Raw genomic sequence first — 26,807 nt, forward strand, 5'->3', positions numbered from 1 at the left:
AGTATAAGTACACTTGAGCACTAGTAGAAAAGTCTAGTATTGCTTTTTGTTCTCTGGGAATAGTAGGACACTGTATATAAAAATCATGATGAACTATTAAATAAAGTGGACACTATTCCTAATTATTGCCATATAGTAATTTTTCCCTTTGAAAATTTTGAACAGAAGTCGTTCCCGAATAAGAGTGTGAATGAAAGTACAGCTATCTCTGGTGTTGTATTAGGAGCTGTGCTAAGAATCAAGTCTTTTATAAAAACAGACAGTAGAACACCCTTTTTAAAAAAATAGGTGTGCAGTGCCAAGTGATTATGGCTGAGCTTTTTCTTTCTGCTAGCCTTTCATTTGTTTTTCCTGTGTACCATACTGAAAGCTACGTTAATCCATGAACTGTAAAGAGAATGTTTGCTGTCACTTCCTTTTTTCTAAAAGCATATATGAAATAGCATGCAAATTGTTAAAGCAACTGGTGTTAAACCGTATTTCTCTCCCTCTTATTAAGGCCTAATAAGTTATAAAAAGAACCTTTAAAATTTCAAAAAAACTCTAATTTACAGAAGTGTTAATCTGTTTTAGGACTTCATCATCTGGGGTGAAAAAAAAAAAAGCTTAATCATGTGCCTGTACCAAAAAACTGATTAGTAGATCAGTCCTGGCTGGGAATAATTACAGGGTGCTACGTTAGAGGTAACACAGAGGTCAGAAACAGTGTTGTGAGGCTGTCAAAGCTGTGTGGCTGATAATTATTTTTTTATTCTTAGCTTAGTGGTGATGGGGTGTTATACTTGAAAACTTGTTAACCTTGACAACATTTTCCACCACATTGTGTAACAACAAAAGTGTGGGCCAAATTTAGAGCTTCAGTACTGTTTAGAAAAGCTTTCCTATGGTTGTTCTGCCCTTCAGAACTGTGGGAACAAAACAGGGGTGCTTGTTTGATGGGTACCATTTTAGAAACCCTTTTATTTCCATTTAAGCTGTCAGGGCTGGCCTGACAGCTCTGTGATATGAGAACTGGCAAGAGGTGCTGAGTCCAGCAAGTCTCTAGCCTAGTGTTGGCCATCAGAAGTTTCCTTAGTCAGAGTGGTCAGTCAGGGTCCCCACGGGAGCCACAGACTCTTGAAGTGTGGGAGTCAGGAACAGGAGTTTGTGAGAAACAGCCTCCTAAGGGTGATGGGACTTCTTTGTGAGTGATGGATTCTGTTTTCTAATGTGCTTTGAGATATACTGGGAAGGTGGATAGTAGATAAAGATTCCTAAATGTAAAGTGCTGTTGGTAATATATATTATTGCTACATGGATAACAAGAAAATTAAGTTTTAAAATAAATAACAAACCGAGCATTTTATTACTTTTACCTAAATATGGTATCCCTCAAGTTTATTTTGTTGTTTTCATACTTCTCAGAAAAACCTTACCCTCTTACTCTCTTAAATATTAGAAGGGATGATGTTTACTTGTGAAGAAAAACATGAGTTTCCCAATATCTGATTTTCAAGAACTGCTGAAGGGCAGGCCACAGGCTAGCAACAAAACAGTGTCATACAGATTTGTTTTACCTCACTTCATTATGCATTTTATCCTCAATGAAATCATTGTATAAGGTCATCAGATAACTGCATACGTTAACTGCATCTCCGCTTCATCAAAAGCATTTAATGCAGTACACTTACAAACATATTATAAACAAAGTTATTTCTATTTCCAGTACTGATCTTGATGAAATCTACACTGTGAGGTCAGTATACTAGTCACATTCAAGAACTAGTGAGCTGTGATGTCTGCTGTGTTGCAGAACATCATAGATTCTCTTTTGATGGATAAACAGTCTGGAAAATCCTGACTTTATTTGCCAGGGGAATTTTTTTGGATCAGATAGCATTTATAGTAAGTATGACACGTCTGAAATACAGTGTTTACAACTCAATTGGGATGTTTTTTGTTGAGTATCGGTTAGCGTTGTGTTCACTGAAGTGGCAGGTTAATCATGATGCAGGCAAGCACTGCAAAATTTTCTTTAAACGGTTCTGCCAATTAATCTCAATCCCAACTTCTTGTTCTTTTTCCAAAAGTGAACGGACATTATTCAAAATCGTGGAGTGTTTTTGCAATAGCCACAAGTATGCAAAGTTTAACAGCTTTGAAGGAACCCGAAGTTCTTGAGCATGTGCTCTGAAAGATACGAATCTAATATCCTAGACATTGAACAGTAATGCACTGAGCTATTTGGCACTAGTCCATGCTGGGGCGTTTTATTTAAAAAGGAGTTTTAGTTAATTTGTTTGCCTAATTTTTTGCTTGTCTGACATTTTGAAAATCAGGTTAATTTGATGTGAAACAAGTTGAGGGAGATGTTTTAGATGGGAATAACAAGCCCACTGAACAAACATTTCTCTACCTTGGAGTTATGTTTGCACATAGCTGATCCAGAAGCATGCATGACAGGAGTTTCAAAATTTGATGTTTCAGATATACAGCTTGCAAGACAGCATGCTTGGGCTAAAACACACTCAGCTCTGAGTTCAGTGTGGAGAAGCATTTTCCTCTTCTGATCTACATCAGACAAAAAAAAGCCAGACTTTGTATGTGAGACTCACACCCTAAACATGGGATTATTTGTGTAGCAAACACTACACATCAAAGTTATCCCACCAGATCTCCAGCCAACACGGGCTTTATACCCCCAGCAGTAGGTGTGTCATGTTATAAGGGGCGGAGACAAGGGAGGGTCGACCCTTAACTCTTTCCGTACAGCACGTGATCTTCCGGTCGCCAGCCCTTATCTTTACTACATTTCCCCCTCCCTTAGCTCCAGTAGCTCTGGATCTTGCTGGGGAAGCTACGTGTAAAATAATCGATATATGGTAAGACTTATACAGACACGCATCCGTTACGTTCATGGATTTTGCCCAGTCCAGTCAGTAGTTCGTCGCGGCTCCCTCATTACTCCCCCACACCATCAGGATGCATAGGGAAATGGTAACCTGTCAAGATAAGACTCAATAGATTGATTAATGTCTATACGGTCGAATATTTCGACTGGGTACCCATTCTAGCGTCCCTTTCTCGGTTTGCACACACGCATACCCACGTCCCAGACAACGGAGGGAATAAGGGCCCCCCCATTCACGGGTTTGCAGGTCCCGTACTTGAACCAAAGGGTAAGGCCCTTCGTTCTCATCGAGCCGGAAATGTGCCTGGGTTGCAGTCTGGGTTTTATAGGTGTTCCCTCGAATGGTATGATTTAAGGTAATTAGTGCCATCGTCAACAGACACTGTGCCCGAAATAAGGGAGGGCCAAGGGGAGGGGGAACCCCTGTTCCTGGGCTTATCTTTTCCCCCTCCCTAAGTCGGTCGAGTAACCCTTTTAATGTGCGGTGCGCGCGTTCTACAATGCTTTGGCCCGTACTGTTGTAGGGAATGCCATGACTCAACTGAATATCCCAGCGTGCGCAAAAGTCCTTTGTCTTCTTGCTGACATATGCCGCTCCATTATCTGTTTTAATTTTTTGTGGGATGCCAAGTTGCGCCATACAGTCCTGCCAATGTAAAATAACTGCGAGAGCATTTTGTTTAGCATGCATAGTCGCTAAAATAACTCCACTGCAGGTATCAACTGTGACATGCAGATACTTACGTGGATTAAAGGGTTCATAAATCGTAACATCAGACTGCCATATTTGGTTGGGCTGCAACCCTCGAGGGTTTACCCCTGCCTCCCAGAGGAGACCTTTGGAACACACAGGACAAGCAGCAATCACAGAGCGAGCATCTTGCAACGTAACGCCAGCGAGCCTAGCTAAACCGCGAGCTCCACAGTGGAGGAGCTCATGCAGGCGGAAAGCTCGCCTTAGGTTAGAAGTTTCTTCAACCGCCAGTACGCTCTTTGCTAAGCTGTCCGCTATTTCATTCCCAGCAGAAAGAAAACTCGGTATGGAACTATGACTATTAACATGGATAGGACAGACAGGGGCGGTTCTCATTTGCAGTGCGGTGAGCAACATTCCGGCAATCTCCGACGTTGCCCCAAGTGCCCATCGGCACTTCTTCAGTAACTTATATACATAGCAAGAGTCTGTGATTAGATCCAAGGCCTCTTCGGGCCATTGAGTGAGAGCCATCCATACCGCTTTGGCCTCAAGATACTGCACGGATTGCCCTTGATCTTGATAACTAATGTGGGTCCACTGACCATCCTCCTGCCATGTAACGACAGCTTTCCCAGTAATCGATGACGCGTCGGTAAAACCGTGCGGCCTCCGGTGGGTTGTTCAACTATGGCACTAGCTGGCAAAAAATGGAGTACCTGGATTATCTCCCCACAGGGGTGTGGTCTTAGACCTTCAATACGACCCGTAAATTCAGCTATCGCCACTTGCAGGAGCCCCACTTGTGGAAGTACCAACTCCCACTGTGCCAAAGAACAGGGCAATGCGATGACCTCCGGGTCCTTCCCTGTTAAGTGTTGAGTTTGCCTCCGACAGCGGAGAATAAGCTGGGATAATAATGTTGGCCAAGAAATTAAAGCCGTCTTTGGTTTGCCTTGATACAACCAAGCAAAAGGCCAGCCTTTTTCACCATTATTTTGAATTAGTAAACCATGGCCAGCAGTATCGGTCATGTAAATCAGGGCAGTGACCGGTTGTTCAGGTGTAAATCGAGCGAGACCCCAATGCTGGGCTCGCTCCATAATTGTCCTAAGAATCTCCTGATGGTTTCTTGAAAGAGTCCTTGGAGCTAGGGGGGAATCTCCTCCTTTCAGGAGTTGATATAAGGTAGTCATTTCTGCCTCAGATATTGGAATAAAGTTTCTAAGCCACAATAGTTGTCCAATTAATTTTTGTGCCTCATGGAGTGTTGTCACTGTAGTCCGAATTTCAAATGATTGTGCTGTCACGCTTCGTGGCCTCAGTTGAGTACCTAAATACTTTACTGCACGCCCTACCTGTGTTTTCCGAGGCTCAATGTGTAACCCATGTCGCTCCAAACTGACTATCAGCTGCACGCGTGCCTTTTCCAGTAACTCCTCTTGGTTGGACGCCAATAACACGTCATCCATGTAATGGAAAATGACGACCGTAGGGAAATTTTCTCAAATAGGGCGTATCGCAGCAGCTACAGCAATTTGACACGAGACTGGTGAGTTTTTCATGCCCTGGGGTAACACCTTCCATTGATATCTGGCACATGGGTGTTGATTGTTAGGCTCAGGAACAGTAAAGGCAAAGCGTACTCTATCTTCTTCATGCAAGGGAACACTAAAAAAGCAATCTCTAATATCTATAACCACTATTTGATAGTCAGGTGGAATCATGGCCGGAGAAGGGAGGCCCGCTTGTAGCGGACCCGTGTCTTGTATACATGCATTAACTGCGCGTAGATCATGTAGCAGTCACCACGCTCCCGATTTTTTCTTTATCACGAAAATGGGGGTGTTCCAGGGACTTGTAGAGGGTTCGATGTGTCCTGCGTCAAGTTCTCGTTGTACCAATTGTCGAACAGCCGCCCTCTTTTCCTCTGTCAATGGCCACTGCTCTACCCACACTGGTTTATCTGTCAACCAGGTGAGTTTTAATGGGCGGACACAGGCAGTGGCCATTATGATAAATTTGTACGCAGCACTATATTCATCTTCTGCAAGCAACATCGTCCCAAGATGACAATGGGTAACTCAGCAATGGCGGGGTTACACCATGCTACCCTAGCTTGTCCGGATTCCGGATCCTTCAACATAATTTGCATTGGGTTCCTGCTTTGATGCGAGGTCTGCATGCCTCCCACGCCTTGCAGCGAACCTCTCGGTTCGAGTGGCCAATCATCTGGCCATAGATGTGATGGGATTACTGTAACATCCGCTCCTGTATCTAAAAGGGCTCTTAACACGAGGCATGGTGTTCCCCCCAACTCTGGGAGCCATGGGGTAACTATAATATCTACTTCTGGTCGTGTGGTCATGTTTAGGGTGAGTGCCACATATGGCGAGGCTCTATCCCCAGCCTCCTCTATTGCGCGCTCCCATCTCCCCAAGGCAGCTGAGTTGGATATTGCATCATTGGGACCGCAGGCGACTGTGCTGGTCCCGGGGAAGGAGAGACTCCCTGTGCCATACATTGCGCTGCTGTTGTCGGGCCTGTTGAGCTGATCACTGGGGCAGGTGGGGATGGCACGGCCCTCAGCCATCCCCTCTTCTCATTTCCCCAGCCCGGTCTCCTTTGCTGACTCCCCGATTTGCACTGTCGAGCTCTGTGGCCTAGTCACCCACAGCGCCAGCATCATAGGTCTCTCTCTCCTTCCCCTGTTCCGGGGGTGTTTATTTTTCAAGGGCATTGTCACACCATGTGTCCTTGCCCCCCACACTTACGGCACATAAGTCGTGCGCCGCGGCAGGCCGCATGGACTGCGGCCACTACCAGTTGCATACTTTGCGCCTGTTCCTGTTCCAGCACGTAACGAATCATCTGTGAAAGCGTGGTCCCTATGGGTAACTGTCTTAGCAACACTGCAGTTTGTGGGTTTGCTTGTGTACGTGCACAGTCAAGCAATATCGCCTCCTTAGCCTGCTCAGGAAGTCGAGCAACCTGGAGCACTGCTTGCAGCCGGTCTAAAAACTTTGTGAAGTGCTCACTTAACGATTGCTGTATTTGGACCCATGGAGGCTCCCTTTTATCAAGAGCCGCGATGATGCGTATCGCTTCCTGGGCAGCTTTCGAAGATGCAGCAAAATCGCGCCCCCGCATTCGCTGAGCCTGTGCCTGAGGAGTTGCGAACTGCCCTTCACCCATCAGCTGCTCTAAAGTCACTCCTGCCATGGGATGGTTGGCCTGTTGCGCCTCGATAACAACTTGGGTGCACCAATTCCTCCACTCCTCCCTAAACAATACCATCATCAAGGGGGTCAATACGGCCCGCATCAACTGAATGATATCAAAAGGTGCAAGCGGCGTTGCAAAAACACAGTCTAGTAGGACTTGGGTTCCTGGGGAATTTAATCCATGACTTTTCACTGTTGTGACCAATTCTTTCACCAACTTTGCATCTAACGGTTGCCACTCATATCCTCCACCTGGGGCTGCTCGGGTAGGAAATGCTTGAATCGGAGGGGCCTGGAATCGCACTCCTTCCAAGACACAATTTTTTGCAATCATCTGCCAATCCGTCCCGTTTGCCCTCTCTTTCGGCATTCCCCCTGGCATAAGACTTTCCGCATTTGCCACCACCCCTCTCAATCGGCTGATCAATGCCTTGAGTCCCCTTGAAACCTCGTTAGTCCGTCTCAGAAGCGGGGGCGGATGAGCAACAATCGAGGATCCCTCGTCACCCCCTTCGCCCTCACTGCTATCAGAGCTCATGGGGTAATCGTGTACAGGCTCCCTCCACTGTGAGGAAATACCAGTTTGATTTCCCATTGCCCCAGGGATAGGGGTTCCCTCTGGTGGCTCAGGTATCACTGGCAGTGCCAGGGGAGCCCTACCACCCCCCCTCGATGTCCTGCGCTCCGCTCTCTGTGTGTCCAGCACTCGTCGATCACTGGGATACAATGGGGCGTCCTCAGGTGTTTTGCCTTCTTTTTCTCCTTCCCGCCATCTTCCTTCACGTAGTTCACGATACTGCTGGGATCCCACATCAGCCCCCGGGACCCAATCCAGCAACCTATCAGTCAGCTCCCTTTCCACACATTGTTGCAACTCGCCCCAGGAGTATTGAGGAAGTGGCAGATCCGCCGGTGCAGGAGGTGCCGAAGGTTCCGTGGGCGGCCGCTCTAAACTCCCCACTTGTATCGGGAACACCTTTCCCGAGTCCTTTGTTCCCGCTGCACCATAGTCTCCCTGCACCTCCCCTTCCTCCGTTGGCTCAGCCCCCAGTAACAACGGTTCCGTCTGTGTCCCACAGGCCACTCCTTCCCAGCCAGCCTGTGTCCCCTCCGAAACTAAACTTGTTGACTTTTCGTTCCCAGGAGATTCCTGCCCCATCAGCACACCACGTGCAGCAGGTCGGCGCCGCCTTGCCGCAAACCCCCTCTTGAGCACCCTTGTCGTTACCGACTTTAGTACCTTTATGAGTTGCACGGGCTCCATCGCTGTTGCCTGATCACGCCGGGGTCACCACTGTGTAACAAACACTACACATCAAGATTATCCCACCAGATCTCCAGCCGACCCGGGCTTTATACCCCCAGCAGTAGGTGTGTCATGTTATAAGGGGCGGAGACAAGGGAGGGTCGACCCTTAACTCTTTCCGTACAGCACGTGATCTTCCGGTTGCCAGCCCTTATCTTTACTACAATTATTTTTCTGAAATTATTTGCATACTGACAGATCTCCTGCTGTTGGACAGTTATTGAAGAAGAGAATGTCTTCCCCTCTGTGAGTGAAACTTCTGCAAGTTTTAAGACAGTTAGCTCCAATGTGACATATAGCAATTATGATTAAACCATGACTTTCCATACCATCCTTGGGGTCCATTTCCCATATTGTGTTACTGGGTCCAGTTCCAAAACTTTCAGCAGCCCTTTTTTTGCTTACAGCCAACATGTGATACTTTGTACACACACAGAGGCTTTTGGGTTAGAGCAAATATTACTGCAGTATGTGAACACTCCTTTAACAGCTGGCACTTTGGCTAGGCGTCATTATCCCGAGCACTTACACGGATTTTTACATCTTCCCCACACTTTATACATATGAACCAATTAATTCTCATGACACCTCTGTGGGTTAGATAAGAAAATATTATTGTTTCCACGCCGCGAGCTGCAAAACCGGAGAGCAGCGAGGACACCGGGGACGACCGCTCAGTGTGGCCGAGGGGTGGCCGAGGGGTGCCCGCGGGCAGGCGGCCGCGGCGGGGCCGGCTCCGGGTCGGGTTTTGCGGGGCTCCCCCCTCCGCGGCGGCTCCCGGCGGGGTGGGGGTGTGTGTGAAACCACCGGGGGGGGGGGTGGCGGGTCCCCGCCAGCAGCCGTACCGCCGGCGGAGCTGCGAAAACAGGAAGCGCAGTGGTCGCAGCCGACGGCCGCGCTGATTCATCCCTGCATGTGCCTCCCCGCTGCCGGTAGGCCCGGTCTGCCCTCGCTCCGCCGCGGGGCCGCTGCGTGCCCGCGGAGCTTGGCGCTGCCCGTGAGGGGGCGGCGCTACGGCTGGCCGCGGCCCCGGGGCGAGGCGGGGCAGGCAGGCGGGGAGCCCGTCCGGCGTGGCAGGACGGGCGGCGGAAAGTTTCTCCCCACCCGCCAGTGCTACCGCTCGCCGCCCTGGTAGCTCCGAGGAGGAGCGCAGCCCCGCGGAGGGAAAGAGCCGTGCCGCCCGGTGCCCGGGCTGGCGATATGAGGGAGCAGCACTCATGCGTGGGCACCGGGCAGCGGAGGATGGACCCGCTGGAGCTCGCCGTTAGCCCTGTGAAACGCTTGCGAACTGAGTACGCTTTTCCCTGTCTCTTCGCAGAGGAGGCCTACCAAAAACTGGCTAGCGAGACCCTGGAGGAGCTGGACTGGTGCCTGGACCAGCTGGAGACCCTGCGGACCAGGCACTCCGTCAGCGAAATGGCCTCGAACAAGGTAGGAGCCCGCGGCCGCCACCTCCCCTCCGCGGCTCCGGCTCCACTGCCGCCCCGGCTCTTCCCACCTAGTGTGGGGCGGGGGGCGCTTCAACCTCGGTGAAGGAGGGAAGCGGTATCGCCTCAGTTGCAGCCGGCCTCGCCGCGGCTTACTTTGGCGTGAGGAGGGCATCGTCGGGGAGGGAGAGCTCCGGAGGAAAGTCGCTCTTGCGGCAGGGGCTGAGCTCCCCGGGCACGCACCTCGGTGTGGGTAGAAGGGTATCCACTGGATGAAACAGCACCGAGCTGAGAAACTTGCCGCGGAAAGAAAATAGTCTCATGCTCATTTGGGTACAGAAAGGCTTTTGTTTGTGGTATATACAAATTCAGTTTTCTTAAATTTCAGGACAAGTTGTGAAAGTGATGCAGACATTCGGTCTTGGAAAGTTATGCTGTTTCCTTGTGTGTCTCAATTTTAAACCAAAAAGAGATTGTTTTTGACTGCTGGCGATAATCCCTTCTGTTGCTCTTTCTTTTCATAAGCATCCCATTCTGAACTAGGGCTCTTTCCTAGAAAATGGTGTAGAAAGTAGTATGAAAAAGGTGATAAAGGTAGTTCTTGATTCCATGGGTGCTGCAGACTGAATTTTATTTGTAAATAGAAACGCAAATAGCTCTCATAACACAATTTGTTATGAAGGAATGTGTTCAGAACCGAGGTGCCATCGCAATAGTCACGATAGACACCTAGATCCAGAGGTGTGTTTCTGAGACAAAGTGTGCCCTTCCTTCCCTTCCTGGAAGCTGAGGATGCAAATTAGCCGGGGACTATGTGCTGGTCTCTGCTGTGACTGAAAACTATGTGTGTGTGTGTTTTTGCAGTTTCAAGAGTTTCCACATGCTCCATTCATAAGTAAGCTTTCTTTCATGATTTTGGTTTACAAACAACATGTAGTTACGTTTCTGGAGTTAATTTTTAAAGCCAAATTAATAAGCCTGCTGTCTTGCTTCAGAATTTATTTTTATATTTGTCATCAACAGATATTCTGAGTATTTGGGGAGCTACATGTACAATGAGAGAGGAGAAGAAGAAGGTTTTAATTAAATCAAATAAACAGGCTGGGTTTGCCACACTTATGTCTGCGATTTTAGCACCTTTTTACCATTTTAGTTGCAATTAGGATTTTTTTAAAGTAAAAAATAATGAGTGTTTTTTGACTCAGCTTATGCCTTTTTAAAGTTCTGCTGTCTTGCTTTGATTGCCCTTACCAAATATGTACTATTTCTTATTGACTGTTTTTAAGTCCATGTTCAACTCAGCTTGCATGTAAGATGTGAGGTGTTCGCACTCTTGTGTGGTTTAGTCCCATAATATAATATCCCTTGTGCTTTTCTTGTCTTTAGAGACTCTTAGCAGCAATTAAATCTACATTTTAAGAGTTATCTGCCTGGCATTGTCCTATTCTCAGAACTGTGTTTTCAGTTTTTATTGCCAGTTGAAAGATCTAATTATTCAGGGCATATCGCGTACGTACTGGCAAGTTACAAAGTCAAGAGTTTTGGAGTCCGTTTTAGCACTATTTGAATCCAGTGACATTGTTTTCAAAGGGAGTAAGATCAGACCAACACGTAGGGCCTGATCTTTCCTTGCTAACAAGTTTGAACACCTATCAGTTCCCTGATTTGTGATGTCTGTATAGCCAATGTTTCACAGGATCCTGGACATTCTTCAAGTATTCATTTATTATCTCCCTAAAACAGATAGGATATGTAGTATATTTTATGAACAATGAGGGCAAGCTGGTTTTAGAATAAGATAAAACTAATTGCGAATCAATGTCTTAAGTTTTGCCAAGCATATTCAAATTTTTACTAAAAGAGGATCTGTTTTTAAAATAAAACATGACAACTGCTTTGCATCTTTAAGTAAATTCAAAGGTGCTACATCTGATACTATGTTTTTTTTGTATTTGTTTGAACTAGTTAAAGAATTGTTTGCCATAGATTACAGAATAAACATTCTTCACATGTATTTATTTAAATGAAAAGGAAAATGCGATTCAGAAAAAGTTTGTCATCTTGTTGTTTCCAGCATAAGATCATGCAGACAAGGGATTGATGCAGGGTACACAGTAAGCCTAGTTGTCATAGTTAATATGAAGGTCAGTAAGAATGATGTCGAGCTTTACATCAAAACTGGAATTTTATATTGCAGTAATGTATTGCCTCAGTCTACTTGATCTATCAAATATGGATGTATGTGTCTAAAGCACTTTATTGCTACTTTTTCATATTGCAGTATTTAGAAAGAGTCTGGGATTACTATACTGGGAAGGAATAGCCACTGTTCAGTTTTGCAGGTCATACTCATTTAAGGTAAACTTTTCCTCCTTTTTTTGATAAATCTGTCCCCCTTGTATAGAAATCTCTGTGACATCTTTCAGTGGTTTGTTTTTTTTTTAAGAAATAAAAAAATAAGTTAATCAGTGCCATTAACCATAATGTGAACAATCTTGAATATAAATCAGCAAGCCCATATAATAATGTAAGAAAACTCATTGCAGGGGGATTTTAATTTTTAGGTGTGTAACAGGTTGTTCTAAAGAATCATTTTATTCCTGATTATTAAAATGTATCCAGCATTTATACAGCACCTCCTATTGTAATATAACTGCAAACTGTTTGTGACATCTCTGTAAGACATATAGGTAAATGATGCTATTTTAGTTTATAGAGAAACTGAAGCAGAAAAACTTTGCTCAAGGCTAAGGACATAGACTTCAGTACAGCAAGAATATTCAAGAGTACCCAGTTCTCTATCCCAAGAGTAAGTCCTGCAAAATCAGATGAGAAAATCAGGAAAAGGAATGTTGTTCATATATAACATGGTTTATTGCTGTGTTTCCCTCTTTCTTTTTTCTGGGTTTCTTTAAGAACTAGCTTGCAAGAATGATTGATTGGAGGTTTTATTCCAGACTCTCAGATACTTCCCGTATTTATTTCCCCCCCTTTTTTGTATATAACAACATTTTCATCAGTGTTCGTTTTCCTTATTTATGTGAACATGTGCATAAGGGGTGGCATAAGAACTGAGCTCTGTACCAGGTAAAAGTTTTTGCATGTCATACAAAGGCTGCCATAGTAGAGGAAAAAAATCCAGGGAAGAAACAGTATTGTGTGTCCTGAATGCCTGAAGTAGGCCAGGAAGTGAGTCTTATCTCTGATCCCTCTCCTGTGCCGTGAGTTGGCAGTCTGAACCATTGCGTCTGTGTTGAATCCCTTTATCGTCAGTAATGCCTGTGTAGGACTTGCATTAGCAAATCCCAGTCCAAGGGTATTTATTTTGTTTAGATGCCCCTCGTGCTCAATTCGTAGTAGTCTGTGATGTGTCAGCTCACAGCTTTGGATGACTGAAAGTGGGATGATGCATGTATACAAAAAGATCCTTCTTCTCTTCTCCCTGCTTAAAATTGCTTGAAACAGTAGGCACGGTGTGTACTCCACAGTCTCCGGATGAGCCCTGGTATGTTGTGGCAGTAAGTGTAACCCCAAAAACTTTGAAAATGTGCTCTAGGTTGGCTCTGTAGGAAGCCAGCCATGATGCTTGGCTGCCGAAGTTATACCAGGATGACTGTAATATCCAGAAGATGTCCCATTTCCCAGACATCCCTGTGATAAGCAGATTTCCAAGTGCCTGAAGGCATTGCACATGAAGTAACTGATGGATAGATCTGTGATGCACCCATAGACGTAGTTCGTAAATAGATCCAATTTCAAAAGGACATAATATTTAAAAGTATTGTCAGTTGTCATTATGTTGTTATGATTCTTACAGTACTTGGTGTTTTCTTAAATTACCAGCTTCTGGAACTGGGTACTAACAAGAGAATCCCAGCTTTATTTATAAAAAGCAAAGGAAGTTTCTTGTCCTCATTACTTGTGCAGAAAACCTGTAAAATCTTCAATGGCTCCAAAACTAGAAAACAAATAAGCAGCACCTTAAATTTGGAAAATAGACTAAAATGTCTTTCATTTTTGGAGACCTATTTCTGATTTTCTATACTATGTGCTTGTGGTGGGTTGACCTTGGCTGGCCGTTAGGTGCCCACCAAGCCACTCTATCACCCCCCTCCTCAGCAGGACAGGGGGGGAGAAAATAAGATGGAAAAGAACTCATGGGTCAAGATAAAGGCAATTTAATAATGAAAAAGCAATGGCCACATGCGGAAGCAAAAGAAAACAAAAGATTTATTCTCTGCTTCCCATCAGCGGGCGATGTCCAGCCACTTCCTGGGAAGTAGGGCCTCAGTATGCACAGCGGTTGCTCTGGAAGACAAACACCGTAATAAGGAATGCCCCCCCTTCCTCCTCCTTTCTTTTAGCTTTTATTGCTGAGCAGACATCATATGGTATGGAGTATCCCTTTGGTCAGTTTGGGTCAGCTGTCCTGTCTATGTCCCCTCCCAAGATCTTGCCCACCCCCAGCCTACTGGCCTTTGGGGGTGAGGGGGGGATGTTGGAGAGACAGCCTTGATGCTGTGGGAGCACTGCTCAGCAGTAGCCAAAACACTGGTGTGTTATCAAAGCCTTTCTAGCTACCAATACAAAACACAGCACTATGAGGGCTGCTATGGGGAAAGTTAACTCCCTCCCTGCCAGACCCAATACAGTGCTGTTAATATTGGCTAACTTCAGTGGACTGTGGCTCTATTGTGTTTTTCTGTGTGATGCTTATTTGAACAGAAATAAATTTATTTTAGGAAATAATTGACCAATTTGGGTCACCAAAGATAGGATCCTAAGGCATATTTAGATGCCTCTATTTAACTGTTCTGATTTCCAGAGATGCTAACCCATATCAGTTTCTGCTAAACTGAATTGTGAGTAATATATGTGTCGAAAACCATAGTTTTTATGTGGGTACTAGCTTGCTGATTGTGCTTTCTAACTTCAGACACAGGTACGCTTTGATACGCTTGTACAAGCAAATGATCTTTTTAAAATTTCTGGGTTACAGAGTGAGGGTTCTCTATTTTTTAAAATAATTTGCTCTTTTTTTTTATGAATAACCCCCTCTTATTTCTCTACCAAACAAGATAAAAGCAAAAATTCATAGATTTTAAATTCTCTGGGAGATGTGGTTTTGCAGTACCTAGCTTAAGTCCCTGATTCTGAATCTGGACTTAGAGATATTCTGTTACAGACAATAAATAAATGAAGAATGCCAATAATAAAGATGTAGCAACCACTTTCTGCTAGACAGCACTAATTGTAGATTAGTCAAACGTGGAGAAATACTTACAATGAAACCGATATGCAAAAGTGTCTTTTTCACTTCTGTAATTGTGATTTTACAAACATCTCTAGTGTGTTGCTTTTGTGTGTCTGAGTATCTGAATTTAGACATGGAAAAGTTTCAATTCATGTTGCTTCTGTTTCGGTTTTAAGTTTACTGCAGATGACAGCATTTTTGCAGGATTTACTGATAACTGGTAATGAACAAGAGTGTGGAAAAGGTCATTGGGGATTTCTTTCCCACTATAAACTTATGTGAATGTCTGTTCTCCAGGAAGCTTTTTTAGGTATCAAAGCTAAGAAGATTTAGGTTTCATTAGGTTCCTGGAGTGTGTGGAAGATATAACTTCCTGACACAGCTGGTGAGTGAGCCAACTAGGGAAGGCACCCCACTGGACCTGTTTTTTGTGAACAGAGAAGGCCTGGTGGGTGATGTGACAGTTGGAGGCCATCTTGGGCACAGTGATCATAAAATGATAGAGTTTTCGATTCACAGAGAAGTAAGGAGGGGGGTCAGCAGAACTGCTACCTTGGACTTCCAGAGGGCAGCCTTTGACCTATTCAGGAGCCTGGTTGATAGAGTCCCTTGAGAGGCAGTCCCGAAGGGCAAAGGAGTCCAGGAAGGCTGGACATACATTCTTCAAGAAGGAAATCTTAGAGGAGCAGGAGCAGGCCATCCCCATGCGTCGAAAGACGAGCCGGCAGGGGAGAAGACCCGCCTGGCTGAACAGAGAGCTTTGACTGGAACTCAGGAAAAAAAAAAAGAGTTTATGACCTTTGGAAGAAGGGGCAGGCAACTCAGGAGGACTACAAAGATGTCCTGAGGTTATGCAGGGAGAAAATTAGAAGGGCCAAAGCCCAGCTGGAACTTAATCTGGCTACTGCTGTAAAAGACAATAACAAATGTTTCTACAAATACATTAGCAACAAAAGGAGGGCTAAGAAGAATCTCCATCCTTTACTGGCTGGGTCCTGCACTTGGGTCAACACAAACCCATGCAATGCTACAGGCTTGGGGAAGAGTGGCTGGAAAGCTGCCTGGCAGAGAAGGACCTGGGGGTGTTGGTTGACAGCTGGCTGAATACGAGCCAGCAGTGTGCCCAGGTGGCCAAGAAGGCCAATGGCATCCTGGCTTGTATCAGGAATAGTGTGGCCAGCAGGACTATGGAAGCAATCGTCCCCCTGTACTCGGCACTGGTGAGGCAGCACCTCTAATACTGTGTTCAGTTTTGAGCCCCTCACTACAAGAAGGACATTGAGGTGCTGGAGTGTGTCCAAAGAAGAGCAATGAAGCTGGTGAAGGGTCTAGAGCACAAGTCCTATGAGGAGTGGCTGAGGGAGCTGGGGTTGTTTAGTCTGGGGAAAAGGAGGCTGAGGGGAGACCTTATGGCTCTCTACAACTACCTGAAAGGAGGTTGTAGCGAGGTGGGGGTCGGTCTCTTCTCCCTAGTAACAAGCAATAGGACAAGAGGAAACGGCCTCAAGTTGTGCCAGGGGAGGTTTAGGTTGGATATTAGGAAAAACTTCTTCACTGAAAGGGTAGTCAGGCACTGGAACAGGCTGCCCAGGGAAGTGGTTGAGTCCCCATCCCTAGAGGTATTTAAAAGATGGGTAGATGTAGTGCTTAGGGACATGGTTTAGTGGTGGACTTGTTAGTGTTAGGTTAACAGTTGGACTCGATGATCTTAAGGGTCTTTTCCAACCTATATAACTCTATGATTCTATGATTCTGTGATTTAGTTTGACCATGTTAACTATGAAACTACTTTTTAAGTATAAACTATCTTATAGTTTTCCAGCTTGTGTACCAGTATGTGCAAATGCTCACAGATTAAGGCAGTGTCTATTTACAGACAGTTACTAGTTACAGTTACAGTGCTAGTTACTATTCAGAAACCCTTCTGAGATTTTTGAGTCCTGTGAAGATGCCCAAAGCATCAATGTTATCTACCGTCTAACTTCCTAAGACTATGCTAATGTAACACTCGGTGCAAATGTTAGTGGGATCTTGGTTTATGTTTATGGTCCTGTACTTGTCACCCATTACTTATGCTCAGACAATAATCCTAATGATACTTGATTTAAAAAAAGTATTATTTCCTACCTGTAAGCATTTAATGTAAATTAAAATTACACTTGAAGGAAACAAAGACAACTTGAAATCTGCTCGGTTACTTTTCTTTTACATTTCCTTCTGAAGTCCCTTGCCAATTTGAGCTGTTTTATAATCACATTTTCCTGCTGCTAAAAAGTGTTTTCCTCTACAGCATTAAAAGGCTCACACAGGCAACGAGGAGCTGACTAACGTAATATCTGGGGAAAGAGTGAGGCTAAACTAATTACTTAGTTCAAATAATGGCCTGTGTATAAATTCCCTAACATGTTTTAAATAGAAGTATTGTTTTACTGCTGCTGGGTTTTCCCAGGGGTAGAGGAATGCCCTGTCTGCCCATATTCCTGCGTGACCCTCACTGGGGCAAGAGGAACGGAGCCAGAAGATGCCTGCCTCTTGGCAGCTCTTCACAGGCACCGGCCACTGAATGGAGAAGCAGCATCTTGTTCCCGCAGGCTGACAGCAGCTCGGTTTCCCCATTTCTCCTTACATGCCCAGAATATATGGAGCTCATGACAGGCTCCGACTCCGGACTTAGTCCATTCATCTGTTTTATCTTTGTCTTATTCTGTGGAAAAGCTTAAGTGCTGTGGTGGTTGGTAACTTTGTAGGAGCCTAGATAAGCTGAGTCTAGAACTAATAAAAATGGCTCATGCCACTGGCTCGGTCTTTTATTAACAGACTAGTTTTTAGCATTGTCTTTTTTGAATTGTTGCTGCCAACTTTGGTGACAGGTTCGTCACATGGTTAGGAGCTTGTCTTCAGAAATTACATTTCATATGTAGGAGCATAATTTTTTGTGATACTTTTTCCAAATGTGGAAGCTCAGCCAGGGTAAAATTGTATCCTCTTCTGTCATAGCCACCGATTAGTGACCTGTTTCCGATTAAGGGAAAGGATAATGTTGTCATATTCATTTAAGAGGATTTAAACATCAGTCATTCTCTTGGGTTTTAGCTATTGCACATGAAAAATATGCACTGGAAACAACAGTAGAAAATAAATGTTGTTATCATGACTAAATTGTTGCAAAGCAGGCAGCATCTCTGTTCTGCTTCTCAGATTTAAAGAGCATGGATATCCAAGTGAAAAACTTGATGGGGTTTGTTGTGTGACAGTCCTCTTAGGTAATGTCTGGCAATGCCATTGCACTTATGTTCCCAGATCTTTCTAGGAAAATCTGAGGATTTGTTTAGCTCTTTAGAGTGTTGCTTCTGATGGAGATTACAATTAAGTAAGGGGCAGCTGTTTGCAAGAAAAAGCTTGAGTGTAGCATCAGGAAACTTTTTATTCATTAAGGATTTAAATTTGTACAGTGACAGAGTGAAGGGATACTGATAAAGTGGTGAGCTGGGGAGCCTGAATTTGAATTAATATATGTATGTGCTGGATCCCCAATTTTATTGTACTTCATAACAAGAGAAAAGGAAAAGAGGACTGTGGAGGTAAGGAAGGGCTTCCTTCCCAGGCACATTCCTTTTTGAGCTGAAGCCAGCCCAAAATCATTTTAGGACCTCTGAGCTGGAGTGCTTTTCCTTGTGCACAACCTTACTTGCTCCCATGTAAGACTACTCATGTTTCTGGAGAACAGCAGACTTGCCCTTGGGTAACTGCAGTGATGAGTGAGGTATGTATATATATAGCAAGGAGATAGATAGCACTTTGTTGGCTGTATTGCGCAAGGACATGCTGCAGTGAGATAACGGGTGAAACTTGCTCTCGTGCAGATGGCTTGCACCAACCCCTCCTTATCATTTATGAACACTTCCATCCTCTCAGAAACAAGTGGATGGAGTAGTGGTGCCAGTTCAGTAGTGGCTGAATCTCTTCTGTGCAAATGTATGCTGCTTCCATAGGGGCTGTCAGGTTGGTGTCAAATGAGAAAAATCATGAAATGCCCTGTTGTTCTGCAGGGGTAGTAAGTGGGGGCTTTGGTGGCATGATAGAGGTGTAGGTCTGTTGCTGAGAAAGAAGCAAACGTGGTGGGTGAGGCTCAAGGTCTGAGTTCTGAGCAGCCCCTTCTCCTTGTGTGGGTACAGAACAGCAAACGTTCGCCTCCTTGGGCCATGACGAGCAGGCATTTGTGTTTTGGAAACCTCCTAATTAGATGGTGGGGTGAGCCCTTTCCGCTGTTTGTCAGGGCTCTTCTCAAACCAAAGTACACCACACAGACTATCCTGTTCTGTGCCAGCTGAAAGGAACCTAGATTTGACCCATAATGGTAAATACAAAGAAGATAGCATTTCAAGGCTCCAAAACAAGCCAGGAACACTTAATCTTACAGATTCAGTCTGTACTTTAAATTTTAGAAAAAAACCTAATTGATTTCTGCATTTCATATTCTCTGCTTCTTAAAAAGTCTTGAATGTAAGAGCTACATATGAGGAATGATGCATCTCTGAGGGTTGCTAGGATTTAAATCTTTTTAGCTTTTTAGCTTCTTCTAGGATTGCGTAGCTTTCCAGTCACTAATAACTTGATAATTTTTTCCATAAATATAAGCAAACGGTCCATACCAGAACACAACCAGCCCTTTTTGTAGCCTCTTTAATTATAGGAAATGCTACAGTATGAAAGATTCTTTCCTTTTAGTGTAATGGCACAGAATAATATAGAGAAAATGTTATGGAGTAAATAACTAGGACTTGATGTGGGAAAATAACTTTACTTTCAACCACCATAATAGAGGATTTGAAAATTATGAAGTATTTTTCAGCAATTTAATTATTTAAAGTTAAAATACAAACATCAGTGTGCCTTTTAATGGCATTTACAAAAAACACTGAATGTTTCAAAGGTTTTACTTGGAAAAGGCTTCACGGACATGAGTACTTCATAGCTCTTTGCTTAATAATAAAGGTGGAATTCATGGCTACTGAAAGGCATGATAAGTATCTAGCTACTTGTGGCTCCTTGTGACAGTATTTAGAGCCAAGAACTCCTGCACTGTGTTCATAGTAGCATGCTGCTGTAATCAAGGTTAGACTGTAAGATATGAAGCATTTCAGAGAGAAGAACTGGCCATTCTTTTCTTTTTTTCTTTTTTTTTTTTTTTTTAATTTTTGTGTTTCCAATAAAAGGCAGCTTCTGTTATTGTATAAAGTTTTGGTACAATGAATGTGGTGTTTGCTGAAATGTCAGTTCAGACTCTGCCTCATAAAGAAACTGCACTAAAAAACTGTTCTCCTCTCTCAGTTATGTTAGTAAGGGGTTTGGTATCATCTGCCAAAACTTTCCATGTTTAGGAGACTTGCCATAGAATTAAGTGTATTACAGATGGATATGTCCTGTTCTGATTTTTTTTTTTTTAATAGAGCATATCTCAATAGAAACTGATCCCAGTTCTAGTTAACTTGCAGCCAGTCCCCTGTGTAGCTGCAAAACTGAATGTAGGCAAGCTAAGGCATGATGGAAAGCGATGCTACTCATCCTGCCTTGAAACTATGTGAGCAACGTGGTGGCCAGCACCCGCCTGTTGAGCTGGGTTTCACCTCTGAGCAGTTCAGCTGCAGCTTCCCTGTGGCTGCCCAGTTATATGCCTGGTGGCAGAGCTGTGCTGTGATGGGGACTGCTGCTTTTATCTGAATCTCCAGCCAAGGGAGACACTGCAGTGCTAGTGGAAGTTCTGTCTGTCATTGGCTCTGCTTGCTCACTCCAGGTGTTGAAATGGAGCTGCATAGGCAATAGTGTCTGCTGTAAATCACAAGCAGCGGAGCAACACTGAATCAAGCTGATGTGCAGGGCCTGTTTACGAGATTATCTACAAATAAAATTTAAACAGCTTACTACTTCTATTAATTAAGTTGTAAGCCACTAATATATGATCAGCTAATGAAATTGAGCTGACTGAATACTTCTATAAGATTGCTCAGCAAGACAATGTTTAACTAAACCCTGTGCTCGTAATTGCTAGGGGAAAGGCTGCTGGCTTATTTATGCATTTTTGCTGTTGGCTTTTTTTGGGGAGGGAAAGCAAAAGGACAAAGGAAAGTTAAACTGGAAGCAGACCCTCCAGTTAAATTTGATTGATTTGGATCTTTTATTATAGATAAGAAATATCAGAGTTGCAATTAATATACATATGTAGTTTTGCATAGTAATAGCTCATCTTTCCTGGTCAAGGATAGTTTCTAATTTGTACAAAAAGTATGGAAGTAGCTTATGGATATATTTAAAACAGCCCAGAATATAAAATACATAACATCAATATCTGAGTTAGCTTTTCGCCTGTGAAACAACACAGATCTTTAAGGTCCTTTTTTCATCTACTTGTACTGAGTTATGTTTTTAAAAAAATTGCCTATGCTATGCTACAATGATATGCCATGACATTCACATCACTCAATTTATAGATCAGAAGTATTTCTGTTTCACAAGTTGGGGAACTGAGGTGGAGTGGTTAAGATATGTTTGTGGCAGTCCAAGTCGTTGACTGGCTGGAAATATACTTCAGAGTATCTTGCTACTGCTTTCACGTGTTCAGCTGTGCTGTCCAGCTAGCGTCTGCATGCACAGCTCAGTGGCAGGACTTCCCTGCACTCCTCACTGCATACATTCACGTGTAAGTTAGTTTTTCAGCTAGAAAGATCAGTTATTAGCAGGTTTTCTGAACATCAGAATGCAATCTACTTGCATCAACACTAGATGTTGGAAAAATGTTAATGAGGCATCAATTACTTTAATGTGCACTAGTCCAGGCTGGTTTTCAAGCTCCTCCATCATTCTCCTTCACTAATTTAACATGTGTTAATGGTAGCTTTTGTCTGCCTGTATTCATAAGCACCCTATACTAACCAGTGGCATTTTCTTTTTGCCTGAAGTTTGTCTTTTTGAAGAAATTTACAAGCAGATTTTCCAAAGTCATATGAAGAAATCAAAACAAAGTCAGCATTCATTTTATTCTGGAATAAACAACTGGGTCTTACAGGAAATGTATACAGTTAACTGCAACTTCGTAACCATTCTGTTGTATCAGTCATATTCCCAAGATACATAAGGCCAGGAGTATTGTTTGATAGATATAATGATGTGTGGTTTTTAACTGAATTAGTTTACATGATTGAAAAGGATCTGTTCAAGCAGGTATTAACATATTTAAGCCAGACTATTTGATCTTGTTGTGGCCAACATCAGTGTGTTATCAACATTATTGTCATCCTAAATCCAAAACATAGCACTATACTGATACAAAGATTGGTGTTCTCCGAACCCCCTTGCTTTTCCTGAGGTGGGAAGCCAGGTGCGGCTGGGTAAGGAAACCGATGTAATGAAACTCAATAACAACAGAGTGTTATTAAGCAGGCATTTTATTGCAGCGCTGGGCAGCACTGGGGATTCTCCACCATGAGTGTTCCACTGATTTGGTAGACTTTCAGAGATTATATACTATAAATTCATACACGATTTCTGAGAATTCATTTACATAAACATGAGATTTCCTGGAACTTATTAACATATGCAAATGTACGGTCCGCATGTGCAGTCATCTCCCGTGGTGGTCTTTGGGTGGTCGTCGGGGTCTTCAGATGAAGGCTTGTAGTCTTCTTCACTGTGTTCGCTGACTGACCTTTGCTTCAGTTCTGGGACCATGTCCTTCAAGGCTGCTGTTGTCATCCCCTTGCAACTTCCTTATCTTTGGTGCATTTGTTCTCCCAAGGCCCAGTTGTCTGAGATGGGATTATCCCTGAGCCCCCTTATCTTACAACCATTCTAACTACTCTCTAAATCACAAAGGCCTTTCTTTTGTTTAGTTAAGTGACTAAGTGTCTTGGTTTAACCCCAGCCAGCAACTAAGCACCACACAGCCGCTCGCTCACTCCCCCCCCGGTGGGATGGGGGAGAGAATCAGAAGAGTAAAAGTGAGAAAACTCATGGGTTGAGATAAAGACAGTTTAATGGGTAAAGCAAAAGCCGCGCATGCAAGCAAAGCAAAGCAAGGAATTCATTCACTCCTTCCCATCGGCAGGCAGGTGTTCAGCCATCCTCAGGAAAGCAGGGCTCCATCACGCGTAACGGTTACTTGGGAAGACAAACGCCATCACTCCAAACGTGTCCCCCCCTTCCTTCTTCTTCCCCCAGCTTATATACTGAGCGTGATGTCATATGGTATGGAATAGCCCTTTGGCCAGTCTGGGTCAGCTGTCCTGGCTGTGCCCTCTCCCAGCTTCTTATGCACCTGGCAGAGCATGGGAAGCTGAAAAGTCCTTGACTTAGTGTAAGCACTACTTAACACGCTGATGTTTCAGTTGTTGCTATCAACATTATTCTCATCCTAAATCCAAAACACAGCGCTCTACCAGCTACTAAGAAGAAAACTAACTCTATCCCAGCTGAAACCAGGACACTAAGATATTTACAATATCCTCCTTGCCCCTAGGCTTTAATTCTTTCAGGAGGCATTTTGATGCAGTGGCTTTGTCTCTCTTGACTTTAACCCTTTCAGTATAAATAAAAGCATACTGATGTACAGAGGGGGTTTTGTTTTGTTCTTGCAATTCTTATCAGAGCTTGAAAAATGTCCTGGTTGTAGAAAACTGAAGTTGCCTGACAGACCTAAGTGGAGGCTGAGAGGACAGGTGTTGGTCTCAGATCTTGCTTACACCCTGTCATTTGAATAGTGTGTTGTATGAAACTGCACCTTAATTGCTCTTGAAGGAGGAGTCATCTAGGGTTTGTTTTTGTTTTCTTTTTTTTTGGTTCCTTCCAAAGTGCCTTGGCTGTTGTGAAATAACACGCTCTACACAAATCTATCTGTTCCCCAATCTGTGTTTTCACCCTGCATCCTGCCTGGTGATGGTCTCTTGCCTTTGCTGATGCATGTAGCTTTGTTAAATGGTGAAAAGTCCTTGACTAGTATAAACACTACTTAGCAACAACTAAAGCATCAGTGTGTTATCAATCACCATTATTCTCATCCTAAATCCAAAACACAGCACTATACCAGCTACTAGGAAGAAAATTAACTCTATCCCAGATGAAACCAGGACAGTATCCACCCCTTATTCCATACCATATACGCCATGCCCAGGCCTTATACTTTCCAATACATTCCAATTAATCACCACCACTTTTCCTGTCTTTTGTTATACATACACACAGATATCATTCCCTTAGTCTGTGGGCCATCCCTCTAAAATGTCCGCTGAGATGTCCACTTTTCTTGTTCAGCAATATCCAAAGCCAGCTGGATGGCTTTCACTTCTGCAAACTGACTCAATTCACCTTCTCCTTCAGTAGTTTCTGCAACTTGTACAGGATTCCATACAGCAGCTTTCCACCTCCGATGCTTCCCCACAAGACGACAGGACCTATCAGTGAACAGGGCATATTGCTCCTCGTTTTCTGGTAGTTTATTATACAGTGGGGCCTCCTCAGCACGCATCACCTCCTCCTCTGGTGATATTCCGAAATCTTTGCCTTCTGGCCAGTCCATGATCACTTCCAAGATTCCTGGGCGACTGGGGTTTCCTATTCGGGCCCGTTGGGTGATGAGTGCGACCCACTTACTCCATGTAGCATCAGTTGCATGATGTGTACAGGGGACCCTCCCTTTGAACATCCAGCCCAGCACTGGCAGTCGGGGTGCCAGGAGGAGCTGTGCTTCAGTACCAACCACTTGTGAAGCGACGCAAACAACTTCATATGCTGCCAATCTCTCTTTTTCAGTTGGAGTATAGTGGGCCTTGGATCCTCTGTATCCCCGACTCCAAAACCCTAGGGGTTGACCTCGAGTCTCTCCTGGTACTTTCTGCCAGAGACTCCAGGTAGGGCCGTTCTCCCCAGCTGTGTTGTAGAGCACATTTTTTACATCTTGTCCTGCCCGGACTGGCCCAAGGGCCACTGCATGAACTATCTCCTGTTTAATTTGTTCAAAGCCTTGTCGTTGCTCAGGGCCCCATTTGAAATCGTTCTTCTTCTGGATCACTTGACAGAGGGCTTGCGATCAGACTGTAATTTGGAATATGCATTCTCCAAAACCCCACAACACCCAAGAAAGCTTGTGCTTCCTTTTTTCTGGTTGGTGGAGACATGGCTGTTATTTTGCTGATTACATCCATTGGGATCTGACGACGTCCATCTTGCCATTTATTCCTAAGAACTGGATCTCCTGTGCAGGTCCCTTGACCTTACTTTGTTTTATGGCAAAGCCGGCCTCCAGAAGGATTTGGACTATTTCCTTCCCTTTCTCATAAACCTCTTCTGCTGTGCTGCCCCACACGATGATGTCATCAATGTATTGCAGGTGTTCCGGAGCCCCACCCTGTTCCAGTGCAGTCTGGATCAGTCCATGGCAAATGGTGGGGCTGTGTTTCCACCCCTGGGGCAGTCGATTCCAGGTGTACTGGACCCCCCTCCAAGTGAAAGCAAACTGTGGCCTGCACTCTGCTGCCAAAGGGATTGAGAAAAATGCATTAGCAATATCAGTTGTGGCATACCACTTGGCTGCTTTTGAGTCCAATTTGTATTGAAGTTCTAGTATGTTCGGCATGGCAGCAATCAGTGGCAGCGTGACTTCATTCAGGCCCTGATAATCTACTGTTAGTCTCCACTCTCCATTAGACTTTTGCACTGGCCGTATGGGACTGTTCAAGGGTGAGCGAGTCTTGCTGATCACTCCTTGGCTCTCCAGTCGACGAATCAGCTTATGGATGGGAATCAGCGATATTGCCGCCGGTGCACCATTGTGGTAGCGATTGGCACCTGTTGTTCTTTGACCCTCAGCAACCCCACAACAGAAGGGTCCTTCAAGAGACCGGGCAGGGTAGACAGCTGTTTAATTTCCTCCGTCTCCAAGGCAGCTATACCAAAAGCCCACCAGTACCCTTTTGGGTCCTTGAAATACCCTCTCCTGAGGTAGTCTATGCCAAGGATGCACGGAGCCTCTGGGCCAGTCACAATGGGGTGCTTCTGCCACTCCTTCCCGGTTAAGCTTACTTCGGCCTCCAATACAGTCATCTCTTGGGATCCCCCTGTCACTCCAGAAATACAGATGGGTTCTGCCCCTTCATAGCTTGATGGCATTAAGGTACACTGTGCACCGCTGTCTACTAAAGCCTTATACTCCTGTGGGTCTGATGTGCCAGGCCATCGAATCCACACAGTCCGGTACACCCAATTGTCCCTTTCCTCCACCTGGCTGGAGGCAGGGCCCCTCTAGTCCTGGTCACAGCATTCGTTACTCACTTCTTGTAAATACGAGGCAGGAGTTCCTTCGTTATAATCAGGAGTAAGATCAGCCCTTCTACCCTGTCTGGGGAACTGCTCACTGGAAACTGGAGCAGCAGTTTTCCTGGAAGAACCCCCTTTTGTGATTGTTTTTCCTTGCAACTCACCCGTGCCTCTAGGGTCGAGGTAGATTTTCCATCCCACTTCCTCATGTCCTCTCCGTGGTCATGCAGGAAAAACCATAGGGTGGCCCGTGGTGTGTACCCTCTATATCCTCCCTCTTGAGCAGAAGAACGCTTACTCCTAATAGCTGAGATACTGGTCCGTACAGGTGGAGAATAGGACCTATCCTCTTTGAGTTGCTGGACCTCCCAGGACAGTTTCTCCACAGCCGAGACAAGGGAGGAAGAGGGACTTTCTTCTTATTCCCAGAGCTGGCTAGCTGCTTCATCCATTTCATCTTTCCAGGTCAGTATTGCCTATGGATTGGCAGATGGTGCTGGTGCGCTCCGTACCAACTTCCGCCACATGGGTCGCATGCACTGGACTTCGTCTGGATCTTTGGATAACTGCTCATTGTCCAGGTCATTATAAATCACCTCCAGCACAGCTAATTCCCTCAGATACTGGATACCTCTCTCCATGGTGGTCCACTTGCCTGGGTGACATATAACATCTTCCTTGAATGGATGCCTTTCCTTCACGCCTGAC

General features: G+C 44.7%; 1 protein-coding gene across 3 annotated transcripts in view; it reads left to right on the forward strand.

Moving 5' to 3' along the window:
- LOC104011386 (3',5'-cyclic-AMP phosphodiesterase 4D) overlaps window positions 1-26,807 on the forward strand; it is a 407,679-nt gene that overhangs the window by 346,762 nt on the left and 34,110 nt on the right. Inside the window, exon 6 of one of the 3 annotated variants that reach the window (XM_087762403.1) lies at window positions 9,433-9,545. In XM_087762403.1, the coding sequence (XP_087618529.1) occupies window positions 9,433-9,545 (113 nt within the window). Of the gene's footprint in view, window positions 1-9,133; window positions 9,546-9,646; window positions 9,875-26,807 lie in introns of those variants that run through there. The other 2 variants (XM_087762404.1, XM_087762407.1) reach the window with 2 other exon arrangements.

Source organism: Nipponia nippon, unplaced genomic scaffold (genome assembly GCF_047370975.1).
Source record: "Nipponia nippon isolate SJK-2023a ecotype South Korea unplaced genomic scaffold, ASM4737097v1 scaffold_26, whole genome shotgun sequence".
NCBI classification, from domain to species: domain Eukaryota; kingdom Metazoa; phylum Chordata; class Aves; order Pelecaniformes; family Threskiornithidae; genus Nipponia; species Nipponia nippon.